Here is a 22,685-nt window from a genome sequence, read left to right as displayed (position 1 = left end):
CAGAAGCTATGTTATGATGTAAGAAACTGAGATGAGTTTCAAAGTGCATAGTTATACTACAAAAGGCTGTTCATCTGAGTTGAACCTGTAAAACAGCCTAGTGGCCATCACTTGATAAAAGACATATGTAATCCAAAGTAATAGACTGTTTAAGAGCTTCAAATGAAAGAGGAAGAAAAAGCATGAAAGGTGACAAGAGATTCACATGGCTGAGGTATAAATACATATACCACATGCCCAGCTCTGTGTCAGATGTGTCTCCTTTTCAGTTCAGTCATGTCTGACTCTTTGCAACCCATAGAATGTAGCCTGCCAGGCTCCTCCATCCATAGGATTTTCCAGTCAAGAATACTGGAGTGGGTTGCCATTTCCTTCTCCAGGGGATCTTCCCGAACCAGGGACCCTACCCAGGTCTCCGTCACTGCAGGTAGACTCTTTACCATCTGAGCCACCAGGGAAGCCCTCTTTTCAGTTAACAAATGTGTAATAGTAAAGATCAAAGTGGTTTGGAAGTGCAGAGGTGAGTCCCACAGATGTCAAGGAAAAATTTAAGGATAAGAGAGGTCTGGAAGAAAGCACAGAAATTTATCCACCAAAATATTAATAAAACAATAATTTTTAAGCCCATCATATCTCCACAAGTTCTGTCTGTTTCATTGATGCTTAAAATGTCTTCATTTCCCCATTTCATTGTTTCCTGGACTGAGGAGACTGTTGCCCGGTAAACTCCCTTGTCCTCCTTATGCAACAAAGGAAATCTTGACATAAACACACAGCCACAGAACAAGCTAATTTTCTTGTCTTAGGGTTGAGCTTCCTAAAACACAGATCAATTATTCCTCCTTCATTTTCTTTGACTCTTATCAACAAAGCACTCTTGGACTCAGAAACTAAGGACAGAGACAGGGAGGAGGAGAGCAGGAGGAAGAAAGAGACAGTGAGGAGGAGAGGAAAGGAAGAGAAAGAGATAAGAGAAAGAATGAATTCATCCACATCACCAGCATCACAAAGCACAGGTAAGATTTGCAACTATTTCTTTTCCTTCAGTCTTCCCTGGTGGCTCAGTGGTAAAGAATCTGCCTGCCAATGCAGGAGTCACAGGAGACATAGGTTTGATCCCAGGGTTGGGAAGACTGGAGGAGGAAATGGCAACCCACTCCAGTATTCTTGCCTGGAAAATCCCATGGAGAGAGGAGCCTGGTGCGCTATCGTCCATGGGGTCTCAAAGAGTAGGAGACAATTGAGCATGCGTGCACTTTTCTTTCATAGATTTTTCGTGGAAGAGGTGATAAACATTCTGGGGACAGGACAATAAATTTAGGGATGAATGAGGTCTGGAAGAAAGTGGAGAAATTTTATCCATCAAAATAAAACAATATTTTTAAAGCCCCTCATATCTCTCCAAGGTCAGTTTGTTTTGTTGATACTTAAAATGTCATCATTTCTCCATTTTGTTGTCTCCTGGAGTGAGGAGACTGACTTGTTACCCAGTAAATGCCAGCAGAGTAAGAGAGGAGAGACAGAGACAGAGAATGAAAGGAGGAAATAAAAGAGAATGGTTAGAAGGCTAGATGTTCTTCTGGAAAGATTGCAGGAGATTGAGTTCAGGGAGAGCTACCAGACTACCACCTTTTCCATAGTTCATTGTGTCCCATTGGGCAAGTCTCTGGAATTCACTCTCTGTATGTAAATATGTGTGCCTGGAGGGAGGAGGAGGGGTACTAGGTCATCAACGTTTTATCAGATTGATTTACAAAGCACTTGGAAAAGGAGATCCTGAAAGGAGGAGAGGAGCAGAGAGACAAGAAAAATTGGAAAGAGTGAGGAGGAGAAAGGGAGAGGGAAAGAGGGAAAATCTGGGAGAGTTAGAAAGGAAAAAAATTGCACATCTGTCTGAGTCCTTGAGTCAGACTCTTAAAAATAGCCATGACCTCCTTCTGTGCTTCTCTAAGTGTGGTTCCCCAGGCCAACAGCATTCTCAGCTCCTGGAAACTTGAGGGTTCCATACCAGCTCTACCGAATTTTTAATTCTGGAGGTGAGACCCCATGATCTGTGTTTTAGCCAACCCTTCCAATGATCTTGATGCATGCTGAAGTGTGAGAATTACTCAGTATAGGTAATACAAGTGGAAGGAAATAAACAGGGTCAAATACAAATTTTTTATATCTCTTTCATAGCTTTTTAGGAAGATTGACCACTTGTATGTCTTTCTTTCTGCAGAGAGAAGATGCTTCTCTCCCCAGCTGCTCTCATGGGCCATTGCTGGGGCCTCCATCCTGCTCCTGAGTGCCTGTTTTATCACCAGATGTGTTGGTGAGTTCTGAAGGTCACATTCAAGCTGCCTGGTGAACATTAGGAGTGAATTCTTCCTTGTTGACTGTGGGTTCTCTTCTCCCACAAAGGGTATTTCCATTTCCCTGGTGACTCAGATGGTAAAGAATCTGCTGGTAATGCAGGAGATCCCTGCGTCTGCATCAGGAAGATCCTCTGGAGAAGGGAATGGCTATCCACTCTAGTATTCTTGCCTGAAGAATCCCATGGACAGAGGAGCCTGGCAGGCCATAGTCCATGGGGTTGCAAAAAGCTGGACATGACTTAGCAACTAAACAACAGCAACAAGAGAGAGTCCAAACACATTTACTATATATATTTAACTCATTGTTGAGTTTATTTTTCCAAATTATGCACACACTACTAAGAATACATCCAGGTAGAATATACAAGCTGCTAAATTGAATTTGGCAATTTATATGATCAGTGGCCATTCCAATAATTCATTCATTTAACATTACTGAAACCAATCTTCTGCATTATCATCATCATGTTATTAATGAAGTTCATTCAATAAATAGGTAATTCATTTTCATCTTAGGCTAGGACTTATTGCTTAGGACTTACCAAGCATATTGTACCGCTAGTAAGACAGCTATATTGAGATACATAATTCCTACAGGTAAATTCATATGGATGTCTTTCTTTGGTAAGAAACTGGCTGAGAAGAATATTTTGTGGAATCAAGTAAAACATTAGCATTTCAAAAATATTTGTCTTTTAAAATGCATTCTACTGTGTAGGTGAGTAAAAAAGTTTTCTTCTACTCTCCTGTCTCAGCTAGGGCTTTGTTACAAGAAAAAAAAAAACATACAAATGTATTTAATGTGAGTTTTACATAACATAATATCTGTTTTCTTTGGGTCTTTGGACCTGAAATAAAGTACATTTATCTTCATAAATCAGGAAAAGTGTGAAATGTGAATTCTCTCTTCTTTGAGTAAGAAAACCTCAGTTCCTATCCATGCTGAAGTAAAAGCAGATAATAAGGAAATATCATAACTACTGCTACTTTACTATAAAAAAATTTTAATGTATTTGTAAAAAATTTTAATTGGAGGATAATTGCTTTACAATGTTATGTTGGCTTCTGCCATATGACACTGTGAATCAGCCATAAATATACATATGTCCCCTCCCTCTTGAGCCTCCTACCACCCCATCCCACCCCTCTAGATTATCACAGAGCACTGGGTTGAACTCCCTGCATCATACAGCAAATTCCCACTAGCAATCTGTTTTATATATGGTAATGTATCTTTTTCTCAATTCGCCTCACCCTCTCTCTCCTGGACTGTGTCCTCAAGCCTGCTCTCTATGTCTACGTCTCTATTCCTGCCCTGCAAATAGGTTCATCAGTGTCAGATAAAATGTATTTTTATTAAGGGTAATGAATATTAGCTGTGCCCCTTTACCTTACAGTGACGTATGGCATCTTTCAACTATGTGATGAGAAAAAGCTCCAGCCACCTGGAGATTCCATGGAACTCTCTTGCTATAATGATGGATCAGGTATGTGTGCTGTGCTTAGTTGCTCAGTCATGTCTGACTCTTTGCGACCCTATGTAGTCCACCAGGCTCTTCTGTCCATGAGGATTCTCCAGAATACTAGTGTGGGTTGCCACGCCCTCCTCCAGGGGATCTTCCCAACCCAGAGATCAAACCCAGATCTCCCACATTGCAGGTGGACTATTTACCTTCTGAGCCACCAGGGAAGCCCGATGGGTCAGGTATAATAGACCTCAAATTTGAACATCTCAATTTACATAGCAACATTTTCTGGCTTTAGATTGATTTGGGGATAAGTAAAATAATCGAGTTGGGTCCTGTTTTTCAAAAGCAAAATGCAAAATCTTGCCTGTACTGTCAGAGAATAATGAGAAGTTGGTAAGAGGACAAGAATAAAACTTTGGAAGTGCAATTTGTGTTCAAGCAGGACACTTTGGGAACATTATAGCAAACCTTTAGAATAAATGTGAGGCGTATGACTGAAGAGTGAATCTAGAAGTTGAAGATGTTATTCCCAGAAGTGTACTTTTTATTTCACCCATCACCTGCTTCCAAAATGAGGTGAAGGAGGAAAAAAATATAGGAGGGAAATTTGAAAATATCTCAGAAATATGCTCCCTGTACTCTTCCATATTGTCCTGGTCCAAGTCTTAGCAAAATGCCACTTGACAATAGAAAGTGACTTCCTTCTCTGAGCTATAATTTACTCACCATTAAATCAAGAGGGATTGGACTATTTATTTTTAATAAACTTCATAGGCTGAAATTCTATAGTTCTAAGAACTGTAGGACAACTAGTTTGGAGATTCTGTTGAGGGTACATTGTTTGGAAAACACGAGAGACAGTTGCTTAGTGGTCATTCAGGGAAAATACATAATTTTTCTCTGAACTTGGAAGTCTACGAACAGATAATAGGGTCCCATGTCAATAGCATAACTAAGGAAGATTGTATATACCAGAGGTTCCCAATCTCTTTGGGGATAAGTAACTGAGTTGGGTCTTGTTTTTCAAAAGTAAAATGCAAAATCTTGCCTGTCAGAGAATAATGAGAATTTGGTAAGAGGACAAGAATAAAACTTTGGAAGTGCAATTAGCATTCAAACAGGAAACTTTGAGGATGTTACAGCAAAACTTTAGAATAAATGTGTACCACTCCAAACCACAAAACCTGTCCCTGGTGCCAAAAGGTTGGAGACTGCTTTTATACCGTTGTGTTAATATTTATTGGCACTGACATCTAGAAAGTAAGGATTATGTCTTGAAAGACAAGAACATTGCTGTTTGTATTTGTTGACTGAGGAGTTACCTAAAGTCTTGGATAGTAAGATGTGGAGCATGAACAAGGGGTTCCAAGGCTTCTGACTCTAAGTGAAGAGCTTATCAGCTCAGAGGAAAGTTTCTATTATCTTACCCTGTTCATGTGGGACTCTCACAGAAACTTCTCTCCTTCCAGGTTCAGTCAAGAATTGCTGTCCATTGAACTGGGTCCATTTTCAATCCAGCTGCTACTTCTTCTCTGCTAACACCATGTCCTGGACAGCAAGTCTAAAAAACTGCTCAAGCATGGGCGCTCACCTGGTGGTTATCAACACGCAGGAGGAGCAGGTAGTTGAGTACAGCATCCTCCAGTGTAGTGAAACATCCTTCACAGGACCCACCTTCCCTTATCCCATACATGCTTGTGTATAGTATTTGACCCACAATTCCTATGTGTCACATGAATTTACTGAAATACATGCCATTCTTACCTTTTCTGTAAGTCATTACCAACTTTATTTTCTTTACTAGAAGAAACTAGGATAAAAAGAAATTTTCATGTTTAATTCCTTTATTAGTAAGGCAGGAAAAAAAGAGGGTTGGGACTTCATTTTATTTATTATTTATTAATTTGTAATTATTATTACCTAAAAGATGATGCTGTGAAAGTGCTGCACTCAATATGCCAGCAAATTTGGAAAACTCAGCAGTGGCCACAGAACTGGAAAAGGTTAGTTTTCATTCCAGTCCAAAGAAAGGCAGTGCCAAAGAATGCTCGAACTACTGCACAATTGCAGTCATCTCACACGCATGGCTCAGCTGGTAAAGAATCCACCTGCAATGAAGGAGACCCCGGTTCAATTCCTCGGTTGGGAAGATCCACTGGAGAAGGGATAGGCTACCCTCTCCAGTATACTTGGGCTTCCCTTGTGCCCAGCTGGTAAGGAATCCGCCTGCAATGCAGGAAGCCTACATTCAATCCCTGGGTTGGGAAGATCCCCTGGAGAAGGGAAAGGTTACCCACTCCAGTATTCTAGTCTGGAGAATGCCATGGACTGTATTGTCCATGCGGTTGCAAAGAGTCGGACACAACTGAGCGACTTTCACTTTCAGTTTCACTTTCAAAAGATAATGCTGTGAAAGTCCTGCACTCAATATGCCAGCAAATTTGGAAAACTCAGCAGTGGCCATAGGACTGGAAAAGGTCAGTTTTCATTCCAATCCCAAAGAAAGGCAATGCCAAAGAATGCTCAAACTACTGCACAATTGCACTCATCTCACACACTAATAAAGTAATGCTCAAAATTCTCCAAGCCAGGCTTCAACAATACGTGAATGGTGAACTTCCAGATGTTCAAGCTGGTTTTAGAAAAGACAGAGGAACCAGAGATCAAATACAACAACCGCTGGATCATCAAAAAAGCAAGGGCGTTCCAGAAAAACATCTATTTCTGCTTTATCGACTATGTCAAAGCCTTTGACTGTATGGATCACAATCAACTGGAAAATTCTTAAAGAGATGGGAATACCAGACCACTTGACCTGCCTGTTGAGAAATCTGTATGCAGGTCAGGGAGCAATAGTTAGAATGGGCCATGGAACAACAGGCTGGTTCCAAATAGGAAAAGGAGTACGTCAAGGCTGTATATTGTCACCCTGCTTATTCAACTTATATACAGAGTACATCATGAGAAACGCTGGGCTGGAGGAAGCACAAGCTGGAATGAAAATTGCCAGGAGAAATATCAGTAACCTCAGATATGCAGATGACATCACCCTTATGGCAGAAAGTAAAGAACTAAAGAGCCTCTTGATGAAAGGGAAAGAGGAGAGTGAAAACGTTGGCTTAAAGGTCAACATTCAGAAAACTAAGATCATGGCATTTGGTCCCATCACTTCATGGCAAATAGATGGGGAAACAGTGGAAACAGCGGCAGACTTTATTTTTTGGGGCTCCAAAATCACTGCAGATGGTGATTGCAGCCATGAAATTAAAAGATGCTTGTTCCTTGGAAGAAAATCTATGACCAACCTAGACAGCATATTAAAAAGCAGAGACATTACTTTGCCAACAAAGGTCCATCTAGTCAAGGCTATGGTTTTTCCAGTAGTCATGTATGGATATGAGAGTTGGACTATAAAGAAAGCTGAGCACTGAAGAATTGATGCTTTTGAACTGTGGTGTTGGAGAAGACTCTTGAGTCCCTTGGACTGCAAGGAGATCCAACCAGTCCATCCTAAAGGAAATCAATCCTGAATATTCATTGGAAGGACTGATATTGAAGCTGAAACTCCAATACTTTGGCCACCTGATGCGAATAGCTGACTCATTTGAAAAGACCCTGATGCTGGGAAAGATTGAGGGTAGGAGGAGAAGGGAACGACAGAGGATGAGATGGTTGGATGGAATCACCGACTCAATGGACATGAGTTTGAGTAAACTCTGGAAGTTAGTAATGGACAGGGAGGCCTGGCATGCTGCAGTCCACAGGGTCACAAAGAGTCAGACACGACTGAGCAACTGAACTGAACTGAATTATTACTTTATTTATTCATTTTTAGTTAATATTTTATATATTTTATTTTAGTTTTCTTATTTTATTTTATTTATTTATTATTTTTATTGGAGCATAATTGCTTTACAATGTTGTGTTAGTTTCTGCTGTACAACCAGATGAATCAGCTATATGTATACATGTATCCCCTCCCTCTTGAACCTCCCTCCCACTCCCCATCCCACCCCTCTAGGTCATCACAGAGCACTGATCTGAGCTCCCTGTGCTATATAGCAGCTTCCCATTAGCTATTTATTTTACACATGATAGGGTATATATGGGGACCTAATTTTAGAATGACCAGTGTATTTAGAAACATGTGAAAGAGGGCAAGCAGAAATTGTCCATTGTATTTAAGCTAAGGTTTATAACGTTTTGTGCTACCCATAACCATAGATAAACTTTGCATGAGTTATTGTGAACCTCCTTCTCTGTCACAAGTTCCTTTTCACTGGCGTGATTTTATGCTATCTATGCTTTGCCAAAATAAATCCTCTATAATCTTATCATTTCAGGCCCATTTTTCTATCATCTCCAGTCCAAATCCTACTTCTCTCTTAATAACAATTACCTTCAACGTTTGTTTGGAATTGGAATAACTGATCTCCTCATTTGCTTCCATAGGAATTCCTTTACCATGCAAAACCTAGAAAGAAAGAGTTTTATATTGGACTGACGGACCAGGTGACTGAGGGTCAGTGGCAATGGGTAGATGGTACACCTCTCACAAAGTCTCTGAGGTAATTTCCTTCTTGTAGTAGAACTATTTGTTGTTGTTTAGTTGCTCAGTTGTGTCCAACTCTTTTGAGACCCCATGGGCAGTAGCCTGCCAGGCTCCTCTGCTCATGGGATTTTCCAAGCAAGAATACTGGAGCAAGTTGCCATTTCCTTCTTCAGGAGATCTTCCTGACCCAGGGATCGAACCTGTGTCTCCTTCATTGGCAGGTGGAGTCTTTACCACTGAGCCACCTGGGAAGCCCAGTAGAATTATAACACTAGCCCAAATTGTAAAGTTAGACCACTGTTGAGGAGAGTCCTCAGAACCTTCTTCTGGTCCAGGAGGTATATTCATGTCCATTCTTGGTGATATTAAATGCAAAAATAAAAAGAGCTGATATATAAAACAGAAAAGAGAAGCACAAAGATCTGCTGCCTCCATCTCCTAGAATTACCTCAGAACTAAAGGAGAAATAATAGATGAAATGGGAAGAGGCTTAAAGCTGAACACTAATTCATGGGAAATGCAGGGGAGACAAAGAGTGGAATTTGGAGTCTTATGCCCCCAAACTGTAGTCAATGAGACAAAAACAATGATTTGAGAAAGACAGATTCTTTTCTTGGAGCTTTGGATTTTAAAAAATTAATTAATTATTTTTGGCTACCCTGAGTCTTCGTTGCTTTGTAAAGGCTTTCTCTAGTTGTGGGGGCTACTTTTCATTTCAGTGCATGGACTTCTCATTGTGATGGCTTCTCTTGTTGAGGAGCACAGGCTCCACAGTGCGTGGACTTCGGTAGCTGCAGCCCACAGGCTGAGAAGTTGCGGCTCTCGGGTTCTAGAGTGCTTGGGCTCAGTAGTTGTGGTGCACAGGCTTAGCTGCTCCGTGGCATGTAGGATCTTCCCAGATCATGGACTGAACCTGTGTCCCCTGCATTGATAGGTGAATTCTTATCCACTGCACCACCAGATTCTAAGGACTAAAAGTAGGATGTTCTGACCCTTTAAAACGTTGTTCTGTGGCCCCACTGAGGTATGCACCTCAGTGAATACAAACTCTATAGGATAAGGGGAGCTAAACACGATGTGAGCTATGTGTGAAGGAAACAAATCCATCAAGATATCCTTTTTTCCCCTAACGTCTCCATTTTGGGCCTAAAGCCATGAGCGATCGCAGCAGAATAGAAAGTCAGAAAGGTCCAGTTTAATTTCACTATTCACAAACTCTATGACTTAGAGAAATGGTTTAGCTCTTCTAAGATTCTTTTGCTTCATCAACAAAGTGGAGATTATAATACTCATCTCATAAAATTGTTGTAAAGTCAAACATCAATGTATTTTGCCTAGTTTATAGGGCTTCCCAGGTGGCACTAATGGTAAAGAACCAACTTGCCCAATGCAGGAGAGGTAAGAGACATAGCTTCAGTCCCTGAGTTGGGAAGATGCCCTGCAGCAGGAAATGGCAACCCACTCCAGTATTCTTGCCTGGAGAATCCCATGGACAGAGGAGCCTGGTGGGCTACATACAGTCCATAAGGTCACAAAGAGTCAGACATGAATAAAGTGACCTAGCATGCATGCATAGGTTACCTTGCCTTGTGTAAATCTCCCCTGTTGCTCTCTTTCAGCTTCTGGGACTCAGGGGAGCCCAACAACCTGGTTACCGTGGAGGACTGCGCCACCATAAGGGACTCCTCAAATCCAAGACAAAACTGGAATGATGTGCCCTGTTTCTTCAGTATGTTTCGGGTTTGCGAAATGCCAGAAAGAAAGATTTGAGAAAAGAAAAATCTTCAAGACACAAGGCGTAACCCTAAAATGCATAAATGGGAGAGAGCAAGCGATAATCATAACCACACAACTCCAACGTGAGAAAAGCACGCATTGCACTTTTTTAGGACTTCATAAATGTTTGTTGCTTTGATATAAATAAAAATAAGTCATTTTGAAGGTTATAATTCATGGTATCGACTGAAGTGCACTTTTGTCTTTATCAGTCTTTGGATTTCCCAGAATTTACCAAGCTTCTCTAGCAATGCTGCGAGAAGGGTTATTCCTGTCTCCCTTTGGTACAAATGCTTCATTTATGAGTACTTATGTGAAAATACAGGGACACAAACATGCACCAAATCCAGCAAAGAAGAGAATTTTGGAAAGTGTCTTAAACTGTTCAAATTCAGGCTCTGTGTCATGTTTTCTTTCTAGTTCCTGAAAAATCTGTCTTCTTGATTTCATTCTGTTTTTTACCCCCTACCCAAGCATATCACTTCACTGTGTTCTCCTATATAATGAGTAGGAAACTTTTCAAGTCATGAATTTATTCCTGATTAAAAGACTGGTGTGGACTTTCCAGCCAAAGGCATTTACTTTGCCTACTTATTAATAGAAAAGCATGCTAACTTTCAGCTCCAAAGAGACTGTCATCCAGGGACTTCCCTGCTGGTCCAGTGGCTGGAACTTCACCTTCCAATGCAGAGGATGCAGGTTCAATCCCTGGTCAGGGAGCAGGAATCCCATATGCCTCATGGCCAACAAACCAAGACATAAAAAGCAGGAGCAATATAAATTATTCTAAGAGGGCAATCAATTTCACACTTTCCAGTCTCAAGCCTGTCCATTTATTGCATAATAGTCTATCAATGGTCTTCCCCGGTAGCTCAGTTGATAAAGAATCTACCAGCAAGAGACCCCCATTCTATTCCTGGGTCGGGAATTCCCTGGAGAAGGGATAGGCTACCCACTCCAGTATTCTTGGGCTTCCCTGGTAGCTCAGATGGTAAAGAATTTGCCTGCAATGCAGGAGATCTGGGTCCAATCCCTGGGTTGGGAAGATCCCCTGGAGGAGGGCATGGCAACCCACTCCAGTATTCTTGCCTGGAGAATCCCCATGGACAGAGGGGCCTGGTGGGCCACAGTCCATAGGGTCACAAAGAGTTGGATACAACTGAACAACTAAGCACAGCACAGTCTATCAATATTGATAAGGTTAATCAAGAATATGTAAATAACACAGCAGCTTTTATAAGCATGTTTTTTCAACACAGCACCATAAATAGACCCTCAAAATCATACATTTAAATTAATGTATAATCATTGAATGGGAAAATTCAACTGAATAAATGAATATAATATATTAGCTTTCTTTACAAATGTTTATTTCTCATAGGCATGATAATCTGTGTTTTTGAAATCAATATGCCTTTAAAACAAAAGTCATTCAACCTGAAAGTAATTCAATAAATATATCTTCAACTTTCTAATTTCTCTTTTCATATCACAAACATCAAATGGGGAAACACTTAAAAATATGTGGAAATGTTTTTGTTCATTGCTTTTATACTTCAGATGGCTATAATTATTTTAAATTTTATTTTGAAATTGAAAGACACATAAAAATATTAATGCATATATTTCACTATTTACAATTTAAGTCAAGCAACTAACTCTGCCTTCAAAGTTTGGCAAAGAAAATAATTATCACGATTTTATTAGAGTAAAGATCATTAGAACCTAAGTTATTTATCAGAAAAATTCTTCTTTGAGAAGATCATCCAAGTGAAACTGTTTTTAAATATCATATTTTATAAATGGGGTTATATAAATACTTAGGCACCAGAAAACCCAAAAAGTCACAAAAAATAAAGAATAATTAGTCATTCATATTCCCAAGACCATGTTCTCCAAATAAACCTCTGTTACACTTGAAATACTATCACCACTTTGGCCCCTATTTTTTTAAAAAAGAAAAACAACTTTACTACATCTTTTTAAAATGTTATCTATTTATCATTAAAAATTTCTATAGAGCAATATTTGTATAAAGATGAAAGTTAAAAAAAGAATTGAATTCCAAGTTGATGTAGGTTAAGATCGATAGGAATCATACAGCAGATGATGTATGAAATTTCAATTTAAATTTCTTTTAAAGTATAAAATTTAATTTTACTTAAATTTACCAAATAAAAAAAATTGAAGTGAAATTAAAGAATTCTTGAAATTGAAGAATTTTATAGGCCTTATGCTGCTGCTGCTTAGTCGCTTCAGTTGTGTCTGACTCCGTGTGACCCTATGGACTGAAGCCTTCCAGGCTCCTCTGTGCATGGGATTCTCTAGGCAAGAGTACTGGAGTGGATTGCCATGCCCTCCTCCAGGTTATAGGCCTTATAGATAACCACAAAAATTTTGCTTAAGATGGCCTGTAAAGGACTTTTCCACTCAAAAAGAAATTATCAGCTTGAGACTCCTCACTTTGGTAAGATTTTTAAAGTGGAGTAAATTTTTTAAAAGGTAAATGGATATTTTTTTCTTGCTGGAAAGTGAAAGTCATTCAGTCACGTGTGACTCTTTGCGACCCCAGGCTCCTCTGTCCTTAGGATTCTCCAGGCAAGAATACTGGAGTGGGTAGCCATTCCCTTCTCCAGGAGATCTTCCCACCCCAGGGATAGAACCCAGGTCTGCCGCATTGCAGGCGGATTCTTTACCATCTGAGCCACCAGGGAAGCCCAAGAATACAGGAGTAGGCACCCTATCCCTTCTCCAGCAGATCTTCCTGACCCAGCAATCCAACCGGGGTCTCCTGCACTACAGACAGATTCTTTACCAACTGAGCTACCAGGGAAGCCCTTTCTTCTTGGGCAATACCATAATTCTAACTATTCTATACTGTTCTTCAGAAAATATTTTGCTCATGAAATTTCAATCTATTGACTGATACTATTAAAAAACCTGAAAACAAAGCACCAGACAATAAAAATGCTGCTTAAAAACTTTAGAGTTTGTGATATTTGGGTTAAAAAAAATAATACACTACTACCAATTGGAATATCCCACCTTTGAACTTTAAGTGCTAAGAATCATCAGAGCAGAGGAAATGGTGACTTAAGAGATTTCACCATTCAAGCTATTAAATATGTAATCAATACACACCAGTTGAAAAGTAAATACCCTGCCTGAAATACTATCAAGAAAGCAAAGTTAATGAAAATTGATTCTCACAGGAAAATACGATTCTTTCCACCAAAACACTACACGAAAATACATTATCTCGGATGAATGAAACAAAAAAATAAATAAATAAGGCCATCATGACTGAGAATGTTCTACGATGGAAAATGTTTTCTCTGTTCCCAATATACATGTATGTTCTGCTTTAGTTGCATTGTTTCTTGTTTTCTGTCATCACAGGGCGCCCTACGTAGGTTTTCAGTTGAATGCAGTTCCAATTATCTTGCAAATCCAACTTGTCTTAGAGTCACAGGGAAAATCACTCCAGGCCCATTTGCCTTTGTCATTAACAAGAACAACACATTTTTCTTTCTGATCATTGTTAGGTTCACGCTTGTGCCAGAATCTGAAATGAAAAAATATATATACACGTGTGTGTACATGTTGTGTGTGTATAGTAGAGGTCAGAGGACAAGGCAGAGAAAATGCCCCTAGTGAAACATTTACAGTTGCACTGTCCAACAGAATCAGAGCAATCAATTAGCATAGAGGCTCCTGAACAGACAGTGCTCTGTTCTGAGTAGACATTCTTATACTGGTATTGTGGTTGTTTAGTTGCTAAGTCACGTCTGACTCTTTTGCGACCCAATGGACTGTAGCCCTCAAGTCTTCTATGTCCATGGGACTTCCCAGGAAAAAATATTGGAGTGGGTTGCCATTTCCTTTTCCAGGGGATCTTCCCAACCCAGGGATTGAACCCACCATCTCCTGAATTGATAGGTGGATTCTTTACCACTGGGTCACCAGGGAAGCCCTACACTGGTATATCCCAGCCTAAAATGAATTCTGCTTTCTGTCTTCTTCCTACATTTGCCTATAAGGCTATTTTACCCTAGTTGGTATGCTCACACCATCTGTGGGTTAAATGGTGTCTTGTCCACCCAATGCCACTGGCCGTCAAGGTTCTCATTCCTAAGTCCCAGGAAATATGAAAATCGTCTATCCAAAAATTGAGTGATAAAGTTCTGCGTAAAAATGTAAACTTTTATAAGTATATTTGCATTTATCAGTTGATAACAAGTATTTTAGGAAAAGAGGAAAGAGGTCAAATAAACTGCTAGTTAAACACAAAAGCACTGGTTAGATATTTTCAGATTCTGCCTCTCACATTTATGATGTGATGTTGGTAAGTGCTTTAATGTCACCAAACCTCAGTTTTCTCATCTCCAAAAGGGACAACTCCACTATTTCAGAGGGTCACTGTGAAGATTAAATGAGATCAGCTTGCATTTTACTTAGCACTGTTCTTAATGGGATTGGATTTTTAGGAAATTTTATTTTTAAAATTGCCTTCATTAATTGTTTGCGTATTTCATTAAATTACACTTATTCCAAAGAGTTGCTGAACCTATAGCTGCAAAGCCATGAAAACAAAGTCCTCCAGGAAACCATGTTAACCAAGAATGGAGTAGAATCTGAGTCAGGGTATCTAATATATGGAAATATATTGCATGAAGAAATAAATTTCAGTTCAGAACTGACTTTACCTTGAGATTTCTTTTTTTAGAATAACAAACATACATCTGAATTATCTGTCCTATTCTTTATCCTGAGAAGATATTTCAGTCCTAATTAACCATTCATTTATTTGCTTAATCATCAAACACTTATCAAGGTCTATCTAAGTGGGCCTAGCACTACACAAGCCACTGGAGATACAAACATGGATAAAGCATGGCTGTATTCCTCTGCAAAGGAGGAGTCACTGGGAGAGCTGGAGTAGTGAACATTGAATTAAGTGCCCTGGTCATACAATGCACAAAATACCCTGAAAGCATTTCCAGATTAGAACAAGAAGGATGAAGTGGGGAAGGTGGTCAGGGTAGTTTTCTTGAGAAAATATCACATGAGTCAGATCTGGGAAGACCAGAAGATGTTGGCCATGTGAAGAAAAATGCAAGAGGAAGAAAGTCTTTCCAGGCAGATGGGAGAGACGAAGCAAAGGCACAGAGGTGGAGCAGAGCTGAGAAATTCCTCTCTCTGCAAAGAGATTCAAACCAGCAGAGAAACTGACATGAGCCTCTCAGCATACCTGCTCAGCCCCTGTGCTGATGGTGGCCAGGTGACCTCCCATTCCAGAGCAGTGGCTTTCACTCTGAGCCCATGTCTTGTTGTCATTAAAAGGAAAATAGCAGTTGGACTGGAAGGCTCTCCAGCCCACAGGACAGCAATTCCAGGTGCCCCCTCATGTGAAAATCAAAAGGAAAATTAGGTCCAAGGGAGCATGCCATATATAACAAATCATATAGTTATTTTACTACCTAATATCCAATTAACACGTAAGAGAATAATACCAGGATTACCACAATCATTCTGTCCCCCCTATAAAAAAAGATCCTGAAAATTACATTTCTAAATAGCTCCTAAACAAAAGTATCTGAATCACATAATGACCATGAGAAAATTACAAGATTTTCTCTTAGAAGACGTGATCATTCTTCAACATCCCTACATCTATTTACAACCATATTGAAAGAGTTCTCATAACAAAGCTTTTGGCAGGACGTTTTATCTGAAGGAGGCAAAGAACCTGCTAAAATGCTCATGTAATGAGCCTTCACAGAATAAAAGAGATAAAGACACTTTGACAAAGTTTACATATTCTAGGAGGGAGCAGTCCTTATATATCTGAATCAAAAGAAAATGTTATGCTTTGGATGCCAAAAACGACTCATAAATGTTTTGTTCGTATTCTCTGGTTAGTTATTCAACTGCTCACAATCATGAAAATAATTTTATCTCAATTTACTGATGTCCACTCTTGTGCCAGATTCTCATCTTGTGCTCTTTTCATCTCTCTCTTTACATAATAATGTAGAAAAGATATTCTTTAAATCAGGCTATGAATTTGAATGGAAATAAGGAAGAAATTATCTTCTACTCTCTGTACCTTTCAGTTCTGGTTTCTCTCTGACGCATGTCACCTTTGGGTGCTGCTTTGGGAGCCTGAAGAACCCCGTTCCTTTCTTACAGTGTAGAACGTTGTGGTGAGTCACTGTGAAGGAGGAAAAAAATCTTAGTTTCCTTTTCCTGTATAACCACTTACTTTGGGGGCGTACTGCACTAAGTAAATTTTCTTTTACCATAATAGTTAAGGTCCCCACCTTCTCTGTTCTTCCTATGCAGTTCCTTTGTTTCAGCTCCAGGTGAATTGGTTGAAAAGAATTATTGAAAATTAATATTTTCATTATTATGCATGCGTGTTAAGACACTTCAGTCGTGTCTGACTCTTTGCGACCCTATGGACTGAAGCCCGCCAGGCTCCTCTGTCCATGGGATTCTCCAGGCAAGAATACTGGAATGGATTGCCATGCCTTCCTCCAGAGGAGCTTCCTGACCCAGGAACTGAAACCGCATTTCTTATGTCTCCTGCATTGGCAGGTGGGTTCTTTACCACTAGGGTCACCTGCGAAGCCCTTAGTGTCCATTTTGTGCTTTATGGGGGTAGTTTTGCAAATCTTAATGTCCATGTGCTTTTAAACACGTTTTTCTATCAATATTTGTGCTTAGAGGGGAGATTTTGGTGAACACTGGTATTCTTCTGCAAAGTTCTACAAGTCTTACACACTTATCTTTTCAGTATTTTCACTTTGAAATATAACCAAGTCTAACAAAGTGAAAAACATAAATGTACAGTTTATCAAATTATTATAAAGTGAACATTCCAACAACCCAGCTCAAAAAATACAACATTACCAAAGCCCCAGGTGACCTTCACATCCCAAACATGAATCCCTCACTTTCTCTTAAAGGTAATCATGCCATGACTTTTAAAGCAATCCCTTTGTGCTTTGCTTCATAATTTTACCGCTTCATAACCTATCACAAAATCATACAGATCTGATTTGCCTGCTTCTGAACTTTATATAAGTGAAATCATACTTTGGGTTCTGTCTTCTGCTCAGGGTTGTTTCTGAAATTTATCTACGTTGTTTCATGCAACCATAAATCATCAGTTCTCATTGCTGAAAAGTGATCCATTATCTTAATGAACTAAAATGTATTTATCTTTTCTTCTTCTGGTAGATAGTTGCCTTGTTTCCAGTGTTTGGCTAGTATGAGCTCTGCACCTCTGATCATTTTTGACCATGTCTCCTTAGAGCACTCAAGCATGCATTTCTGTAAGGTACGTGCCTACGTATGCAATTGCTGGTAATAGGTTATACCTATTGCTGGTAATAGGTTATACTTATTGCCAACTATGGAGAAGGCAATGGCACCCCACTCCAGTACTCTTGCCTGGAAAATCCCATGGACGGAGGAGCCTGATGGGCTGCCGTCCATGGGGTCGCGAAGAGTTGGGCATGACTGAGCGACTTCACTTTCACTTTTCACTTTCATGCATTGGAGAAGGAAATGGCAACCCACTCCAGTGTTCTTCCTGGAGAATCCCAGGGACGGGGGAGCCTGGTGGGCTGCCGTCTATGGGGTCTCACAGAGTCAGACACGACTGACGTGACTTAGCAGCAGCAGCAGCAGCATTGCCAACTGTGGTTGGGGCAAACTTTTTCAAAGTGGTTATACTGCTGTATGCAGTATAATCTGTATGCAGGTAAATAAGCAACAGTTAGAATCGGACATGGAACAACAGACTGGTTCAAATAGGGAAAGGAGTACATCAAGGCTGTATACTATCACCCTGCTTATTTAACTTATATGCAGAGTACATCATGAGAAACACTGGGCTGGAGGAAGCACAAGCTGGAATCAAGATTGCCAGGAGAAATATCAATAACCTCCGATATGCAGATGACACCACCCTTATGGCAGAAAGTGAAGAAGAACTAAAGAGCCTCTTGATGAAAGTGAAAGAGGAGACTGAAAAATTTGGCTGAAAGCTCAACATTCAGAAAACTAAGATCATGGCATCCAGTCCCACCACTTCATGGCAGATAGATGGGCAAACAGTGGAAACAGTGGCTGACTTTATTTTGGGGGGGCTCCCAAATCACTGCAGATGGTGACTGAAGCCCTGAAATTAAAAGACACTTGCTCCTTGGAAGAAAAGCTATGACCAACTTAGACAGCATATTAAAAAGCAGAGACATTACTTTGCCAACAAAGGTCTGTCTAATCAAGGTTGTGGTTTTCCCAGTACTCATGCATGGATGTGAGAGTTGAACTATAAAGAAAGCTGAGCGCCAAAGAATTGACGCTTTTGAACTGTGGTGTTGGAAAAAACTCGAGAGTCCCCTGGACTGCAAGGAGATCAAACAGTCAGTCCTAAAGGGAATCAGTCCTGAATATTCATTGGAAAGACTAATGCTGAAACTGAAGCTCCAATACTTTGGCCACCTGATGGGAAGAACGGATTCTTTGGAAAAGACCCTGAGGCTGGGAAAGATAGAAAGCAGGAGGAGAAGGGGATGACACAGGATGAGATGGTTGGATGGCATCACCAACTCAATGGACATGAGTTTGAGCAAGCTCTGGGAGTTGGTGATGGACAAGGAAGCCTGGCGCCAGTGCTGCAGTCCATGGGGTCACAAAAAGCTGGACACAACTGAGCCACCAAACTGAGTACTACTATACACTCCCACCAGCAGAAATTCACTGAGGGTCTAGTTGCTCTGCAGTATCATCAATATTTGCTACTGCCAGACTTTAATTATTACCATCCCCAAGTTTTTTAGCGGTATCTCATTGTGAGTTGAATTTGCATTTCTCTGAAAACTAATGAAGTTCAACATATTTTATATGTTTATCAGACATTTCATTTTTTTTTCTTTTCTATTGTGCCTGTTTAGGACTTAGTCCATTTTTCTGTTGTCAGTATTTTTCCTATTGATTTGGAACAATGGTTTAAATATTCTGTACTCTAATCCTTTATTAATTATATGCATTAAAACATATTCTCCTATGTTTTCTGTTGTCACTCTGTTATTTTTGTTGGACAGTAATTCTTACTTTAACATAGTATACTTTGGTGATAGTCTCTTTAATTACTAGCACATTTTGTGACATGTTTAAGACATCATTCTCTTTCTCAAGGTCATGAATATATTCTCCATGTTTTTTTCTAAAACATTAATTTGCTTTCATATTTTAATCAATTCTCCACCTTAGGTTGGTTTTTGAACATGATATGAGGCAGGAGAACAATTTCATTTTTGAATACGGATAATCAACCCTCTCTACTACAGTAATTGAACAAAACTGTCCTCTCCCTATATAACTTTGCAATATCCCCTTCTGTTCACTTTTTAATTAATTTTCATTGGAGGATAGTTGATTTATTCCCTTCAGTTTTATTTTGCTTGTTGTTGTTTAGTCGCTCAGTCCTGTCCAACTCTTTATGACCCCATACACTGTAGCCAGCCAGGCTGCTCTGTCCATGGGATTCTCCAGGCAAGAATACTGTAGTGGGTAGCCTGTTTTATATAGAGTTCATAAATACAGATCTGTAACAAAGCTCTCAACATTCTTTCTCTATTTGTTTATTCTTGCACCTATACTATATTACTTTATTTATAATAACTTTATACAATGTCGTGATATCAGAATGAAGTCTTCCAGCTGTTCTTCTTTTCAAAGCCAGACTACAGTCCATCTGAAATTTGAGGGTTTTTTTCTGGTTATTCTTTTCTAGTAAGATGCAGTCCTTGTTATCCTGGTCCAAAGTAAAGAATGATTTACTGCAGTCTCCAACCTTCCCATGTATAGGAACGGGTCTAAGTTCCACCGTTCATTCCCTGGCTCAAGGCTGCATCATCTAAAAACAGAAGGTCAAGTATGTAGCTCTGAACATTAGATCCAAGCCCTGAGGGCTTTCTGGATTGGTATGTTGGAGAAGATCATGATAACAAAAGGTTTAGGGCAACTTTCTGAAAGTTTTTCAAGTAAATAATTCAAGGAGCATTCCACTTTGCTAATAACTTACCCACACAATTTGCAATAAAACAGGCACTTAGAAGTGACATGAAAAAAATAGCAATGGTCCAAGGGATCAGCTGGGAATGCTGGCCTCTTTCTACTAAAACAAAAAGAAAGATAAATAGGTTATCTTCTTCTCAGCCACAAGAACTAAGGGAGCTAATGCCACCAAGGAGAAGGCTTAGAATGAGATCATCCAAAATATTTTAGACCTAGAAGAGAGCTTAAAGATTTCCCCTGAATAAATCAACTTTAGAGTTCACTGATAAATAAATAAATTAATTAAATATATTTATTTGCAAATAAAATGTATTTCTTTCAGGTTTTTTGGGGGGATTAGGAACATGCTTTTTATTAACCAGACTCAAAACCCCAAAATCTTTAAAAATTGATAATTGTAGTACATAAAAATCAAAGCTCCTTTATAAACAAATAATGTTAAAATACAAGGAACACATGGAAGAAAAATCTTGTCACAATGCTAATATCCAGAGCGTATAAAGAATTTCAAAAACCAATTTGAAAACTGAGCAAAAATTTGAGCAGAAAATTTGCTGAAAATTTAATTTGCTGAAAGTATTTCAAAAATCCATTAAACAAACTAACAAACAGCATGCTCCATAAGAGACATGTAAACCAAAATATTATGGCGTGGTTTTGTCATATGTCAAATTTTTAAAAGTAAATTGAGAATATATAGTGTGGCAAGGTCTACAGGAAATAAACACTCAGTAAGGAAATAAATGCCACTACTGAACTATAAACTGGAAAGCCTTTTACACAGATAAAGTTAAGAACACTTATAAAATTTTAAATGCATTACATTTACCACAATTTAAATTCTAGAGATCAAGCCTATAGAAGCAATTAAACTTATTTCTATAAAATGATATTCACTGCAATAATTTTGGAAATAGAAAAAGAAAAAAAACCTTGAAACCAAATACTTGCATGCATATCATCAAAAGCAGAGACACTAAATTATGGTGAGTTCATATGATGAAATTCTATAGAGCAATTAGAATAATCATGTATACATGTATGTATTAACAGAAAGAAGTCTCCAAAACATATTGCTACATAAAAATGTGATTTTTAGTACCATTATACATCATGACCCCATTAAAACTTGGGTGGTGAGATGAAATGAAATATTAATTTCAAAATTATATATTTCTGCATTCATTCTATATATTTCTCAAAAGTATTTTTTAATGTTCTTACAGTACAAACCCATCTATGTGTCACTTGAGTAGAACTTGAGTATAAAAAGAGATAAAGTCAGAACCTCAGGTTCACTGCTGTCCCAGTCAGTGTGTTTTCTGTATCTCTCTTCTTTTTTTCCTTTAAACAATTTTCCCAAATTACTCTTTCATCTTATTTTTTTATATACTTGGTGTCCTCTCTTATCCCTCTATACATTTTATAAAGAAGTTTCTAATACCCCAAATGTTCGAATCTATGTCCCTCCTCTTCACCAAAATCATTTTCACTTTCTTCAACTTCCTCCTCATCACCATCTTCAATCTTCATAACTACAACTATCATCAATTCATATTTTAAAATCTTAGTCATAATTAAACATGCTTCTTTAAAACTGAAAGGAGGCAAATACTCACATTTATTTTGTGGTTCTTCTTGCCCCATGGTGTGTTAAATCTCTTGTGGTTCAGCAGTGGAGAGAACCAGCAGCATCAGCAGCCTCTTAAATTTTTTCCCCACAGTATATTTCCGTGGATAAAGAAATATATTCAGAAATTCTTGAGATTGAACATTAATCTTGCCTATTCTGCCAAGATTAGAAAGCTCTTGATATTAAAGACACCTCAAGAGAAGAAGTCTTTTCAAACACGGGGGTTTCCTTTGATTCACTCTAGGATGGAGCAAAGAAAAAGGAAATTGAGAAAGCCACACTCAAAAGCAGTAGAAATTTTCATAAGATCACTAGACCAGTGCGTCATGTAAAATTTCTTAATTTATTTTTATTTTTTCAAGCAAAAAATGTAGCCATGCCCTAAAAGAATCATAACTTAACCTAATCAAAAGCAGAATAAACGTTTCTTCAAATTTCTTTTCCTGGATATTATATTTTCAAAGGTAGTTATGTGCTTGAGCTAAACTCTGCCCTGGAAATTTCTCTGAACTAAGTTGCATGCAAGATGGTAAAAGGTAATGTGAACAAAGAGCAAAAGTTTTTAATCTGCACAGCATATGTATGTAAAGACAAAAACTTTTGTTGCAGAGTTGAGAAAAAGTCGGTGAAGCTGTTGATTAAATTCCCAAGTATTCCAATGAGAGAAATTAAGCTTCTTTGCCCTAATAAGGCAAAGAAGAGGAAATGAGAAATTCTGTGGTAAAGAACACAATCTTCTTTGAAGATTGTGTGAAATGTACTAAACTTGGTTAACTTGCAAAGACTCCAAAACCAAGTTTAAATAA

The 22,685-nt window shown here is 38.9% G+C and overlaps 2 protein-coding genes across 3 annotated transcripts; one reads left to right on the top strand and one right to left on the bottom strand.

The window, feature by feature from the left end:
* The first annotated feature begins 733 nt into the window (after positions 1 to 733).
* CLEC4E (C-type lectin domain family 4 member E) lies at positions 734 to 10,712 on the top strand. The gene is made up of 6 exons (XM_081587961.1): positions 734 to 1,016; positions 2,222 to 2,314; positions 3,755 to 3,844; positions 5,296 to 5,447; positions 8,279 to 8,394; positions 9,998 to 10,712. Exons 1-6 carry the CDS (start codon positions 980 to 982, stop codon positions 10,146 to 10,148), a joined length of 639 nt encoding a protein of 212 aa, XP_081444087.1. The 5' UTR covers positions 734 to 979; the 3' UTR covers positions 10,149 to 10,712.
* A 2,410-nt stretch (positions 10,713 to 13,122) lies between these two features.
* CLEC4D (C-type lectin domain family 4 member D) lies at positions 13,123 to 22,207 on the bottom strand. Of its 2 annotated transcripts, none has more exons than XM_081587959.1 (6): positions 21,866 to 22,207; positions 20,254 to 20,346; positions 16,255 to 16,368; positions 15,406 to 15,557; positions 14,223 to 14,338; positions 13,123 to 13,719 (listed from the first exon to the last, which is right to left on the bottom strand). In XM_081587959.1, exons 1-6 carry the CDS (start codon positions 21,891 to 21,893, stop codon positions 13,572 to 13,574), a joined length of 651 nt encoding a protein of 216 aa, XP_081444085.1. In that variant the 5' UTR covers positions 21,894 to 22,207; the 3' UTR covers positions 13,123 to 13,571. The 2 variants fall into 2 exon arrangements, with proteins under 2 accessions (XP_081444085.1, XP_081444086.1); XM_081587960.1 differs by having other exon boundaries at positions 16,264 to 16,368.
* Positions 22,208 to 22,685: the final 478 nt, after the last annotated feature.

Source organism: Giraffa tippelskirchi, chromosome 4, assembly GCF_054371585.1.
Source record: "Giraffa tippelskirchi isolate mGirTip1 chromosome 4, T2T-mGirTip1v1.2.pri, whole genome shotgun sequence".
Taxonomy (NCBI): domain Eukaryota; kingdom Metazoa; phylum Chordata; class Mammalia; order Artiodactyla; family Giraffidae; genus Giraffa; species Giraffa tippelskirchi.
Note: the sequence above shows the minus strand (reverse complement) of the source record. Positions and strands in the feature narration are given on the sequence as shown.

What these genes read in the sequence shown, in the direction of transcription:
- CLEC4E (XM_081587961.1), top strand. Translation starts at nt 980, where the DNA reads ATGAATTCATCCACATCACCAGCATCACAAAGCACAG. An exon ending in TTTTATCACCAGATGTGTTG is followed by an intron (nt 2,315 to 3,754) that starts GTGAGTTCTGAA and finishes TTTACCTTACAG; the next exon opens with TGACGTATGGCATCTTTCAA. An exon ending in TCAACACGCAGGAGGAGCAG is followed by an intron (nt 5,448 to 8,278) that starts GTAGTTGAGTAC and finishes TTGCTTCCATAG; the next exon opens with GAATTCCTTTACCATGCAAA.
- CLEC4D (XM_081587959.1), bottom strand. Translation starts at nt 21,893, where the DNA reads ATGGGGCAAGAAGAACCACAAAATAAAT. An exon ending in AGAACTGAAAGGTACAGAGA is followed by an intron (nt 15,558 to 16,254) that starts GTAGAAGATAAT and finishes TTTTCACATGAG; the next exon opens with GGGGCACCTGGAATTGCTGT. An exon ending in TCAGCACAGGGGCTGAGCAG is followed by an intron (nt 14,339 to 15,405) that starts GTATGCTGAGAG and finishes ATTTTTACGCAG; the next exon opens with AACTTTATCACTCAATTTTT.